Below are 14366 nucleotides of genomic sequence, written 5' to 3'. Positions count from 1 at the left end.
GGTAGGTGTGTGTGTGTGTGTGTGTGTGTGTGTGTGTGTGTGTTTAAATGCTTTTATTGCTTTCACTTCCTGTTTAAGCTGAAAGCAGTTAATAAGAAAGAATGCTTTGTTTCAGCATTTATTGGTACCAGTTGGATAGCAAGCACTCCTGGGGATAAAATAATTAAAAACAGACTTTGTTCTTAGTGACCTTATAAGCTAATATGGGAGATAAGTGACATAAGGAAGCAAGCAGAGTGCTAGTCAGTCCTATCAGGAAAGAGCACACTCCAAGGATTTATGGAAGAGAGTTATTGAAGGGATGGTCTACAGAGGTGTTGGCTGCATTAAGAGACCCAGCAAGGCATGATGAAGCATTCATTGTCTAGCAATAGTGGGAAACCTTTACCACCTCCAGGTCTGCGGGGATAAGAAGAGAGGGGGCAGTGTTTCCAGATTCTGATAAGAGTAGTAGCTGTGGGTGAGGTGCCATGACATGGGAGCAGTGGTTGTAGGAAGGGGAAGGGGAACGTGGCCACTGTCAAAACCACGGCCCTCGTGGAGAGAGCAGAGGTGGGTGGGGGTGGGGTAGGATGGGGGAGATGCCAGCAAAAGAGAGTAGAAAAGAACAGAGAAGTACATGACAACACAAAACCATGTGGTATCTGGGAGTGGAAGCAAACGCTTTGAGCGGAGAGAGGGGTCCCCTACGTCACTTGCTGCCAAGAGGGTGAGCAAGGGGAGAACTGAGAACTGGTCACTGGATTTGGCAAGATGGAGGGCACGATCTTGGCAAGCGCTATTTTCGTGCCACGGTGCAGAATAGAAAATCTGATGGGAGTGGGTTACAAAAGAGAAATGGCCCATCTTCTGGGGTGAACAGAGCAGAAAAGAGTGGGAAATAGTGGAGAGTCAAGTGGAGATGATCCAGGAGGAATCCAAAATGATGAATATGAAGTGGTGAATGGTGTCAGAGCAACACAGATCAAGAGTCATGGGAATTCAGAGAAAGGAGCTATTCTTCCAAAGATGGAAGATGATGAGACCAAAAGGGAGATCTTGTGGGGAAGGTGGCACCTCATCTGGGCCTTGAAGCCTTCCTACCCTCCCACTTCCTCCTAATTATCCCTGGGGTGCACATGATTCTTAGATAGCAGACACTCTCTGGATCCCAGCCTTGGCCTCAGCCACTGGTTCAGAGGCAGAAGTAACCTGCTTCATGAGTGGGATGCTGGGTCAAAGGCTCCCTTTCTTTCTCTGGATAGTGCAATGTGTGGATGGAAGAGCATTTTGCTTCCTTGAGGGATGCGAACCAAAAAAAAAATAAATAAATAAAAAGACAGGATAAGGAAAGGGCAGAGCTGAAAGGATTCCAGAGATGCAGAGCTTCTGTCTTGATGACTGGCAAACTTAGGGTCAAACCATGCTTGAATTCCATCCTTCCTCTGGACTCACTGATTAGGAGGAACTGATATTCCCTTGACTATCTAAGTCAATTTACATTAAATTGTCTTGTGCAAATGGAAATCATTTTGACTCAGAGATGTTATGATTTGAACACTAGGAACTGGCCCAGGGATAGATGTGAGAGGTAATTTGGAAGGAGAAAATGATAAAAAAGAAGGCAACTCAGCATAGTACGGTATTTTTGACATAGTTTTTTTGTGTTCTTTTTAAGATGTTTATGTATTTATTTTGAGGGGGGGGGAATAGAGAGTGAGCAGGGGAGGGGCAGAAGAGAGGGGGAGGGAATCCCAAGCAGGCTCTGCACTGTCAGCATGGAGCCTGACATGGGGCCTGAAATAGTGACCTGAGACAAAACCAAGAGTCGAATGCTTAATGAACTGAGCCCCTCGAGTGCCCCAGCACTGCACAGCATTTTTGAGCACGGAGTCAGACTTCCCGGGTTCATTGCTATGCTCTGTGATCTTGGAGAAGTCATGTAACCTCTCTATGCCTCAGTCTCCTCGTCTCTAAAGTGAGAATGATAATAGTACTTACTTGATAGAGTGGTTATAGGAATTAAATGAGCAGATGTTTGTAAAGAATTTACAATAGTGCTCAGAAGGTAGTAAGTTCTTTACAAATCTTTGTCAAATAAATTAATGGCATTGTGTCTGCAATTTGCAACTGAGATTATGCATAATCCCCACCTCTAATGAGAGGGGCTGGGCTCCCTGATTTTGAAGACTCTCCCAAAGCACTCTACATAGTGACAGTGTCACTGCAGGCCATTCTTTCTATGTTTCATATGAATAAGTAGAGGCCCCAGGAGGCTTAGAAATCATCTAAGAGAGAACTTAGTAATAAACATCATGATAGAGCCAAACCCCACCAGATCCAGAATTAGGACACCACATTTATCCTTCTGGTCTGCTTCCATTCATTAGCCCTTAGAGTTGTCCTCTTTCTCTTTCTGGGGTAACAAGATGACCCTCAGGTACTCAACAGCCCTAATAGTCTGTGGGTCTCGTAATACCCCCTTAAATGATTCTGTAGTTTACCATTTACAAAGCATTTGCAGTGTCTCCTTCTGGACACACAAAAACCTTTTGAGGGACACAAGGCAGATATTATATTATTTTTCCTGTTTCACAACCAAGAAGGGAAGCGGTTGGTAAAAGGCTTGATATCAGGTAAGTTACCACTAAGGGTCACTGGAGCTGAAGCCCACTGAGAAACTCAGGGAACCAGCATACCCCCTACCTGTTATCTCATCCAGGGGGAGGGAATTGGGGTATTTATACACCGACTCCTGTCAATCACCGGGGGGACATTAATTTCGGGCACTTCTGGCCTGTCGTACATGTAGCAAAGTGGGCTCAGGAGACCAGAGGGACTCCTCAAGCAAAGGCCTGTGGCTGTTGGCACTTGAGAGCAGGCCAATGCCCTGAAGTGATGAAAATGAGGGATAGGGGTGACCACCATCAGCATGCACTGGTTTCCTTTCCAAGATGCTCTGGGCACCTTTCTGTGCAAGTAGGCCTGGGAAAGGTGGTGTGTCAGTTAGGCGCCTTGCTCTTTTGACCTCCATCAGGGTTTTTTGAGGATAAGGAAGTAGTGATAAGGCTAAATAATGGTCCCCCCAAGATGTCTGCATCCTACTCCCGGGAGTCTATGAATACGTTACCTTACGTTACCTTGCATGCAGGTGTAAGTTAAGGATCTTGAAATGGAAAGATTATCCTGGTTTAGCCAGAGGGGCCTGATGTGATCACAAGGGTCCTTAGACGAGGGAGGCATTTGGTTACAGGAGAGAGAAAATGCTACATTCCTGGGTTGAACATAGTGAAAGGGACCAAGGGAGAAGGAATGTGGGCAGCCTCTAGATGCTGGAAAAAGCAAGGAAATATATTCTCCCCTGAAATCCTCAGAAGGATCACAGTTCTACCAACACCTGGATTTTAGATTTCTGACCTCTGTAACTCTAAGAAAACCAATTGGTGCTGTTTTAAGTGACTGAATGTGCGCTCATTTGTTCCTGCAGCCATTGAGAACTAATACAGGGAGAATGGGGATTGGGGGGGTTCGCGGAAGGGTCCACCTCAGCTGTCTGATAGGTAGCTCACGCAGCTTGTGCAAAACACCAATGTTGATTTCACTGCTTGCACCCTTCCTACCAAATGTGTTACCAATCTTGGGAATTGGCACCATTTACGTACCTACTTGTGCCATAAACCTGGGGGGCATCCTCAGTTTCTAGCTTTCTCTCACAATCTCACTTCAAATCTGTCGGCAACTCCTGCTGGCTCTACCTCCAAAATGAAGTCCACATCCGACCACTTTCATTACTCCATGGCCGCTCCAACCCGCCATCATCCCACCTAACCTAGGCAATGACAGCAACAGCTTCCCACCTGGGCTCCCTTCTTCCACTCTTTCCCTCTGTTGTGTCTTTCACAACAGTTCATCAGATCCTACCACTTCCCTGCTCAAATTCCTCCAATGGCTTCCATCCCACTGCATTAGCACAAAATCCAAGGTGCTCACCTTGATCGAAAGCCCCTACATGATCTGGTCCTGTTTGCCTTTCATCCTTATTTCCCAGCACCCTGCTCTGCAGCACTGGCTTTCTTGATGTTTCTTAAACAGGGCCAGGTGGTAGCTGCCTCAGGGCCTTTGCACTTGCTGCTTGTTCTGCTTACAACCCTTTTTCTCATATCCACATGGTGCACCCTTCACTCTATTCAAGCTTCTGCTCAGCTGTAGGCATTAGAAAGGGCTTTCTCAGCCTTCCACCTAACTTAACTTGCCCTCTGCCCATTCCACCATTCCTGAGCTCCTTATCCTCCTATATCTTTCCGTATACCCTCTTCTCACTTTCTGAAATTATATGAACTGTCTTTTCTACTGAAATATAAATTCCATGAGGACCAAGAGGGTTTTATTACCTGTTCTATACCAATGCCAAGAACAGTGCTCAGCACATAGTTCAATAAATATTTGTTGATTGAAAATACACACTTCCCGTTAGGTGACTGTCATGGCTAATCAAAGACAAGTGGTGGCTTCTCATGTAGGTGTCACTTACTCAGCACATGAATTCCTACATTTTTACATAACCACCCACACCTTCTAAATCTTTGTGCCTGAAAGAGAAATTGGTCCTCAGCTACCACAAGTCCTGTCATAAGTTAGAAGAAAAATTGTGAGCCATCTGTGACTTCACAGAAAGTACAACCCTCCAACACAGTTCTTCTCAATCACAAATGGATCCTTTGGCCCTCCCAAATGAGAGGGACCACTGTCCCCACTGGGTGTGTGGCTGTTAGGTGCTGCTTGATTAAATATAGAAAATTCCTGCCTGCTTTTCTTATTTAACCCACTCCCTTTCACTCACATTCAAACCTCCTGGCTTAAAAAATTTGCCCTGGGTATTTATATTATTTTAAAACATTAAAAAAAGAATTTTAAAAAGCAGATGGGATAAACCTTATCGTTACAAATTCCCTCCTCCCTTGTTCTTGTTCTTTTTCTTTTTTTCCCCTCCCCTTCTTACATCCAACCTCACTAAGGGGTGTTAACTATCCCTCCCGGGGACCCCAGGGCCCAAGGTGTCTCACCTGTTCAACGTCCCTTTTACAGGTGTATTCTACCACTGGTCTGCAAGGTCAGCTACAAAATGGAATCACATGGAGAGGTTTAACGACACTGGTCCTGGCCCCACTCTCAGAGGTCCTGACTCACTTGGTCTAGGTGCTCCCTGGGGACCGGAAAAGCACTCCAGGTAAGTCTCAGTGCAGCCACAGTTGGCCAGCGTCACGTCTAGTCCCTCTCGTTGGGGTCCTTTGAGGCTCCCCTTCTGAATACACTCCCCAAACTCCTCGGAATTTTCCATACATCTCCTTAAATTCACAAAGACCCAGCTCTTGCTTGATGACTCAGTGTTTTCATAACAACGCCCACTGAAAGAAATGTCTCCTTACTTGATGTTATAGTTCTTGGGAGTTTGCAAAGCCATTTCCCACACATTATTTCTCTGACTCCTCTCAACGTGAGGTGGGAATTCAGGGCCAAGATGAGGTGAGGACAGCCAGAGCAGCTGTCTGCGAAGTTAGGGCCAGGGCGGCCACATGGAGCAAAACAAACAAACAAAACAACAACAAAAAACCAAAACAGTAACAACAAAATGAAACAGAACAAAAACAATCAAAAAAAAAAAAACAAAAACAAAAACCTCTCAGAAACAGGATTCCCAGTTACATTGGAATTTCAATTAAGCAATAATTTTTTTAAGTTTTTTTTTTTAACTTTTTAATGTTTTAATTTCAGTTTTGAGAGACAGACACAGAGCGCGAGCAGGGGAGGGGCAGAGAGAGAGGGAGACAGAATCCGATGCAGGCTCCAGGCTCTGAGCTGTCAGCACAGAGCCTGATGCAGGACTTGAACCCACGAATGTGAGATCATGACCTGAGCCGAAGTCGGACGCTCAACCAACTCAGACACCCACGTACCCCAGCAATAATTTTTTGTTAACATAAGTATGTTCCATGCAATATTTGGGATATACTTATCCCCGAAAAATGTTTGTCTGAAATTCTAACTTAACTGGGCATCCTGTATTTTCCCGGGCATCTGTATACCCTGAAGCTTTGGCTTGAGGCTATAACACTCTCTTGCCTTCCTGTGATCTTTTAGCAACTCGCCAGTTTGAGCTCCTGCCCATGTCCCTCGTCTCTTCTGCATGGGTAGCCATTATTCTCAAAAGAGGCTCTTTTGGATATTAGAATCCACTTGTACTTCCTTTTTTCCCACCTTTCCCTCTCTTCTTTGTGTGGCCTAAATTATTTATAAGTTCAGACTGGTTTAAAAAACACCATCAAACATTTATTCAGGAGTTTCTGTGTGCCAGGCATTGTGCTAAGTGTTTTGTATTCATTATTTCATTTACTCCTTACAGGCTCTACCTACATAGGACTATTTCCATTTTAAGATGGAGAAACAAGGTTTATGGAGGTTGAGAGATTCTTCAAGGTCATTCGACTTGGAAGTGACAAAGCAAGGATTTGAACAGGGCTGTCGGGAGTCCAGAGCCTTTGTTCTTAACTAGCATGCTAGGAAAACAAGGTGGTACTAAGAGTTTGTGGCTTTGCTAGTCAAGTCGTCTAGCTTGCTCTGTTTAGCTTCCTGAAGCTCCTTGGGGTTCGGAAACCATTGGATAGACCTCTTCCGTGCCATCTGGGTGGCCTGAGAGATTAATGGTTGACAATACAGCAACCCATAAGATGAATATACATTTTTGGAAACCTTATTTTTAACCCTGAGGGAAAGAAGTGTCAAGGCTTTTGAAGAAAGACTTTAGCAGCCAAGCAAACACTAAATCAACCCAGGGACAATGTTCTTTAAACACATTGGCTGAGGCTAAGGGGCAAATAGTTTACACTGATTCTGGGTAGCTGGCCACAAATGTGATGTGTCAGAAAGGCTTCTTTTTTTTTTTTTTTTTCTCAAGTGTTCTGTATCTTTTTTGGTATAAGCTGCCCCTGTGCTTTAGCAGTCTGTAAATATTTGTGCGATTAACGTATGCTGGCAAATGTCTCAAGAGGAAAGCAGGCTTCATAGTGCTCAGCAGAATTGCAATTAGCCATGCAAAAGAAAAAGAATTTGTCTCTTTCATCTCAGTGCTTAAAAACCTGTCAGCATCCAATACAGCTGGAAGCTTCAGAAAAGATAATTTGCAAAAGCTGATTTTCCTAAGCTTTTAAGAGTTAGCCCCTTACCCCTGGTATGAAAAAAACATTCACTTGAAAATTGTTTTTTTTCCCTTCCCTACTTAACACTTATTAGAATACTGTATTATAATAATGTAATCATAATGAAAGGTGTTGTAGAGGGAAGTTCCTTTAAACATGTTAGTAATGTTGTCAAAGGGAGTGTTTTGCATTGTGGTACCCATGAAGTACCAGAGGAGGGAAAACATGGGTGGCCTATCTTCTTTAGAAATGATTGCCTAAGTGATTGGAGAGGAAGAAGAAAGAAGTGTGCCTGCTGAAAGCAGCTGGAGAAGCAGTGCACCTGGACCCATCCACTGCAAGCCGTCTGCCATCTGCTCCTTCCTGACATGTCATGGGCTTCCTCTAAAAGTTGCCATGGCCTTGAGGCTCCTGTACAGCCTCTGAAGTTCCTGGGCAAGCGGTCTGTACTCCCGAGCACATGCGTGCCTTGGATCCTTTGCTCTTCAATCTTGGGGTAAGATGGCTAGCCAGGTGGTACGGACTGAATGTGTTTGTGTCTCCCTAAAATTCATATGTTGAAGTCCTGGCCCCCAATATGGTGACATGGGAAGGTGGGTCCTTTGGGAGGTGATTAGATTGTGAGGGTAGGCTCCTCGTGAATGGATTAGTGCCCTCATAAGAGACCCCTGAAAGCTCCTTATCCCTCCTGTCATGTGAGGATACAGCAGAAAGGTGAAATCTATGATCCAGGAAGTGGACTCTCACCAGACACGGAATCTGCCAGCACCTTGATCTTAGACTTCCCAGCCAGCCTCCAGAACTGTGAGAAACATATGTTTGTTGGTTAAGCCGCCCACTCCACGGTGATGTTACAGCAGCCTGAGCTAAGACACCGGCTCTTGTGAACAGCCAATACGTTGCTGGCCCTTTGGTGATCTCTTTCCAGCTGTTTCATTTAGGCCTTGCTGATCTGCAAGGGAGACTTTTGAGATCAGTATAAAACCCCTACATAAGAATATCCAGGTAGGTTTGTTAAATGAGCAGGTTCCTGGTCTCCATTCCAGGAATACAGAATTACAATGGGGGGGTCGATGGGGGTGCAGGAATCTGCTTCATACACAGATCCCCTAGGATTCTCAGGCATCCAGAGCTTGAGAACCTCTAAAGTGAAAAAGTCACATTAAAAAAAAAATTCCCCTTCTGTACTGCCTCCTCTCACCCTTTCTGGGGTGGCTAAAATCAAAGAGGATTTGATATTTCCTCCAGGAACCCCTCTCGGAATCCTCAAGCAGTGGGACACCCCTTTATCTGCATTCCAGAGTAATGTGAGCACAATTCCTTTACAGCCACTGTTTTACCGGCGTGATTTGTTAACTTCCTCTGGGGAAACCATCATTTCCTGGTCATCTTTTTTAGCCCCACCCCTAACCCAACACCCAGCATTTAGTAGGGCTTTGGTGTTTCGATCTGCGTATCTTTGGAGAACTCTTAAGGGTCACATGCCTTCAGAAAGTAGTGATATCTAGGCTGCTGTTAATTTGTCTCCCTGCCTCATGACACAGATGAATTGCTGCTTTAACCCAGTGACCACCTCCTTCTCACTTGGCCAGATGTTTGCTGGAAAAGGGCCTACAAGCAGGAGTGTGCTCCTACGGAGTCCAAAGGCAATCTCCGGTGACCAGAGTAGCTGGTGACAAGATTTCAGGTGATAGGCTGCGAGACTGGACAAAATAATTTGTCGCCTAGGCTCTGTGCCCTTCCGGAAGACATCATCTTCTTTCTTCCAGAAAAGCCTTTCTTTCCTCGAGGCTTTAAACCATGCGAATACACTGAACTCCAGCACTCTGAGACCTATTTGGGGCAATTCATAAACACAATAGGCTTAGATGGTTTATGGAAATTTGCTCAGAGAAAACGCTCAGGGCAGAGCCTAAAGCGGACTGCGAGTGTTATTAATAGCTAACACTTAAAACAGGCTGATGGCACCTTGAGAAAAACTAAAGAGAAACCCTGATTTGAGCCCATTGTCCCAGCAAGGACAGCACACACGTGCACTGTCTTCCTCATGAGCCAAGAGGGTGCTTTTTGCCTGTTCCTCCTGCAAGGGGCAGCTTGCATTCTAAATAACAATGACAACTAGGAATGTGTAATCACCAGGTTTGAGTGCTTATCAGAACTTTGGTTTGTAAAAGGATCAGAAAAGTTTAAGAATGCAGGTGTGACTGAGCACATAACCAACTTGGAACAGGATTTCAGATCTTGATAAGCATAGTGTCTGCCCAATGAAGTATTCAAGGATGAAGGCTCTTTCTTAACAGCCATTTACACCGCGCGTCTAAAGGACATGAAGGAATGTTCATTATTTGTGACCTTAATACCTATGATCGCTCAGAGAATTTGGTAAAAAGCCCCAAACCCTGACATTGGGGATCTTTAAGCGAGCTTACAAGGTAAGTAACTAGAGTGCTATAATTTTTACTTCCAATCACAATGCACTTAGGCACATTTATTTCCATGAGAGGCTCCTTAAATAGGACGGTCTATTTTCCAAAGAACACACAGCTGGTGAATTCTGAGAAAGATAGGATGAATGCTTGTTGATTCTTGATTCATGATCTACACTTAAATTTCGTACATTTGGTATACTTTAGGTGGCAGGAAACCAGAGACAAATCTAATAAACTGGCCCTAAAGTTAATGTTCTTATTGATATAGAAAATACTTCTACTCCATCTGATTTTGTTGCCAAATTAATCAATGGTAGCCCACTGCAACCAGCTTTCTAAGCTAACTAACCTTTTACATGAAGATTCTGAGCTTCCTAAGTGATGATTTACTTACTGTTCTATTGGTGTTCCAGCGTCAAAAGAAACATGAATTATATTATGTGTTGAGGTCAAGTCAGTGAGGTCAATTCGTATCCTGTTTTCCCATTTTTCCACTGCCATAAAAAACTTTAGAAGGAAAGCAAACTGAGCAGGTTAGGAATTAAGCAACCACATTTTAATCAATAAATATGAACATCTGTGTGTTAACCAGTTATTAGGCAGAATAAAATAGTAACTTACCAAGAATTCAAAAAGTAACCTTGTAAACAAAGTGCGAGAATCTTTGCCATAAACGTTGCCCACACAATAGAATTAGAGGTAACAAGAAATTTACTCAGAACGAGGCTTGGAATAATCTAACAAGTTCCAGGTATATGTTAAAGCTAAAAAAAGATTATTTTGCACAGAGTGGGCAATACGTAGATTATCTGACAACGCAATGAATAAATGACTGAATGGAGGAATCGCTGAACATCAGGTAATATAATGACTTCTATTCACATTATGGGCCATTCTGATATCCATTTCTTGTTCCTGCCCTGCCTCACTAGGCTTTGCTGTGCTCTGTACTGCATGAAATCACATTTCCAAGGGCCCTTGACAGCTGGCTTCCAGGTAATGCTGGTAGGGTAGGGTGCCAGGGGGAGACTCAGGGCAGGAGAGATGAAGCTGGGGTATTTTTCCACATCTGACTCGGCTGGTATTGCCCCATCTCAGGCAGGGGCTTTGTCTGTGCCATGGCTCCAACCCCCACTATCCCTGGGTGATCCCAGCTCTCACCAGGCAGCTCCCACCATGCCCATGTGGCCAGTTCCTGTGGGCTACCCCAGCTTCTGGATTAAGGGAACCACACCTTTTCATAGCCCTCGGTGGTACCAGATTCCTTTTATTTGGCTTCTTTTTGATTATCTTTGTAAGTCAATCTCCTCTATTAAAACCCCTCTATTGAAACACCTAGTATGGCTTCTGTTTTCTGTCTGATACGTATTAGATTCGTTGATTTTTTTCCCTCTCCTTTAACTTCTCTGGGAATTTTTGCGAGAATCTGCCCTAAGCCAATGAAAAATCACTCAAATCACACTCAATACCCACTTTCTGCAATACAGGAGAACACACACAGCTTTTTCTCAAGCACTGGAACGCTCTTTGCCAGGTGCAAATAGGACTCTGTCTGCCGTGTCACCACTGATCATGGTGGGCACAGCCGAGAGTCATCTGCAGAGGTCGTTTTTGTTGTATGTACTAAATGAGACAACAAGGAGAAACGTACAAACAGAAAATTAGTCTTAAGAAGAAATTACGAAGTCATCAAATGGATAACATTAAAAAAAAAAACAAACAAACAAACAAACAAAAAAAAAACTCTCCCAAAACATAGGTATGTAAGACAGCACCAGAAAAGTTTCTTTCCTGTTGAATCAACAAGTGTTCCTGAAATTAAAATCCTTTAGAATTTCTTGGTATTTCAAGAGCATTAAAAAAAAAAAAAAAAAAAAGACTCATGAACAAATGATCCGTAGCTTTTCGGCTAGAATGCATCCCTGGGATGGTTATTTTCAGAAGTAGAGTTCCTTGGTGAGCATAGAGACCACACATGGGATCTGCTTCTTCTCGTGGAAGTAGGGGTCATCAGACTGGGACTCAAAGTGCCTGGCCACCCTGTTGTTCACCCTGGTGAGGATGTGCAGGATCTCCAGGCTCTTGCCATGCTCGTTCAGGATGGAGCACAGGGCCTGCACAAACCAGGACCCGCTGCCCGGGTTCCTCCATGAGTAATAGCCTTCAACAAGACAGAAAGGAGATGATCAGATCGGCTGGCCTGGCCGCACCACCAAGAATGAGCTCTTGGTGTAAGGGGCCTCCACACCTGCTTTTCTGAAATTATCTTACTCTTCTCTGCGTGCAAGTCCCCGGTGAGAATTATGCTCGTGTGCTCAGAGAGCACACATCGTAGGTTTAGAAGGCTGTGTAAAGATGCTCAACGCAAGGCCTGGTGTTCCTGCGTGGATGCATATCAAATACCCGAGTGCTCAAAAGAAATGCGGAGAAGCACTTTGTTAACTCTGGAACTCCTCGCTGTCCTCTGGGGGCAGAGCTACTTTCCAATCCAAGCCTCACAAGAGAGGAATTTGCAGGAGATTTCAGAGAATTTTGAGATGTGTTCCTGCTGTTGGAGGGACCCAGAACCGGAGCCAAGCTCCTCATGGAGAAATCTGAAAGTAAGAGGTGGCTGAATGACCAACTGCCTTATGGGTAGAGCCCAGAGAGCCTGCAGCTCTGGGAAGGCCACCATCAGAAGGGCAAGGGGTGTGCTTCTCATGGACCAAATATGGTCTGTGGCTGAGAGAGTCTGGCTCTCAGTCTTCCCTGGGTCCTGTCCAACACGATTTTTTGGAGGGACAAGGAGACCTCAGCAGGAAGAGGCTGGACAAGTGCCCTGGAGGATGCCCGGAAGAGGAGGAAGTAATCACAACGCACAGCAAGGAATGGAGACACAAATCCAAAGCCAAGGAGGTGTAGGGTCCAGGAAACCCAGCAGTTCAGGAAACTGCCCAAGGAGAAAGCACCCAGCCTTTAGCATTTCACCGGTTCAGAGCGCAAGAAGCCAGGTGACTACGGGACCCGGAGTTTACCTTCACTCACCTCCCTCCCATCTTTGGCTCTGGGAGAACCTAAAAAGGATCTGGCAAATGGGGGAGGAGGTGAGTAAGGGGAAGGATCAAGGCCCCCTTAGCACCTTAGACCTATAGCGGGGCTGATCTGGGATCAGAAGAAATGGAAAGCCAAATTAGGTTCAGGGTTTTAATTGTTATTTCGGTCTGGACGTTCTGGTTACAGTGCTGTGACTGCCTGTGACTTGAGAAGTGACAATACTGTCTAATATCTTAACATGAGCTGTAAAGCCGTGGACCTGCTGATGCCTCCATACAGGGGCAAGGGAATCTTCCCCTCACTTACCCCCATTCCCTCCAGTTTAAAAGGACAGCATGCAACAAAATAAAGTCGCCCTTGGCTTCCATGATGAGCTGTGATTTGTGCCCCTAGTCCTAAGCGGTCTCACCAGTTGAATGAGACCATTATAACTTATGGCAATCGCTTATCGAATAAATGTACAATAAGCAGAAATAACCTTTTTCTGTGACATGATTGAGGCACTTAGAATTCTTCCCGCGGCGCACTGGTAACCACCGGTGCAAGGATTTAAGCCCAATGGTGTTAGTAGTACCGGAACACAATTCACTTTCAGAGGGGCTCACGGAACGCATCTCGTTCAATACAATGAACTAGTGAGGCTGGTCATGGACAGTCACCTCCATTTCAGTACTGCCCCTGCACTCATGTCCTTTAACCCCTGACCTGCATGGTCTTCCAGGGAGCCAGTCTCACCCTGTGACTCTCCTACCTGAAATAGTTCCATTGCACTTCATTATCAGGGTGAAGTTCAGGCCGCTTAGGATAGCACACAGGACTCCCCACGGTGGGGCCCCCCTGCTTACCTATCCAGGTTTAATCCGTGCTGTGCCTTGTCACATCCTGTGCTATAGACGGTGTCCCCCAAAACTCAAATGTTGAACCCAGCCCCTAATGGGACTAGATGTGGAGATAGGGCCTTTCTGAAGGTAATTAATGTTAAGTGAGGCCATGAGGGTGGAGCCCCAATCCCAAAGAATTAGTGTCCTGATCAGAAGAGACCCTCTCCCTCCACCATCTCTCTGCCATGTGGGTGGGGACAGAGCTAGAAGTAGACGGTTACCAGCCAAGAAGCAGGCCCTCACTAGAAACCAAAATGGCGGGCACTGGGTCTTGGATTTCCTAGCCTCAAGAATGGCGAGAGATGTATTTCTGCCTTGAGTCTGTGGCATTTTGTTGCAGCAGCCCACAGGCTAACACACCCTGTGGTCCAGCCTTTTGAGTTTTGCCTCTGACCCCTTGGCACTCAGTCTGGCAAGCCACCTTTCCCTTCCCCTGCTGTGTGATTTTTCATGACTCGGTTACGGTGGCGTTTTATGAACGCTTCTCTCACCAGCCTCCCTGGAGTTCACCCTTCTTCCCCTACTTCTGCCAGACCTTGCTCAGAACACCAACAGCCCTACCTTGGGTTTGTTCACCCAGACCGATGACCCCGTGCCACTGCCTCCCTCTCAAGAGCAGGAAGACCAAACTATTTTTTTTTTTTTTTTTTTACCTGATCCTTAAAACGTGTGAAGCTGTCATTCTCACGAAACCTCATCTGTAGATCCTGCCAGAGCTGTTTTTCCAAACACACCTATTTACTGTAACCAACCAATACCTCTGTAGGAAGCACTTGACCGAACTACTACCCCACAGGGCATTTCTAAGTGATAGGTTTTACTAAAGCACGGGAAGGAATTCTACTGAACTA

General features: G+C 45.2%; 1 protein-coding gene across 5 annotated transcripts in view; it reads right to left on the bottom strand.

The window, feature by feature from the left end:
• Positions 1 to 10135: 10135 nt before the first annotated feature.
• The window catches only part of CASP7 (caspase 7), a 31392-nt gene continuing 27161 nt past the window's right edge, over positions 10136 to 14366 (bottom strand). For 2 of the 5 annotated variants that reach the window (XM_040486495.1, XM_040486496.1), the window contains one exon: positions 10136 to 11762. In XM_040486495.1, the coding sequence (XP_040342429.1) occupies positions 11539 to 11762 (224 nt within the window). In that variant the 3' untranslated portion in view covers positions 10136 to 11538. The other 3 variants (XM_040486494.1, XM_040486493.1, XM_040486492.1) reach the window with 3 other exon arrangements.

The sequence above is a fragment of the Herpailurus yagouaroundi genome, unplaced genomic scaffold (genome assembly GCF_014898765.1).
Source record: "Herpailurus yagouaroundi ecotype Mexico unplaced genomic scaffold, PumYag 163, whole genome shotgun sequence".
NCBI lineage: Eukaryota > Metazoa > Chordata > Mammalia > Carnivora > Felidae > Herpailurus > Herpailurus yagouaroundi.
The sequence above is the reverse complement of the archived record's forward strand: the minus strand, read 5'-3'. Positions and strand labels throughout refer to the sequence as shown.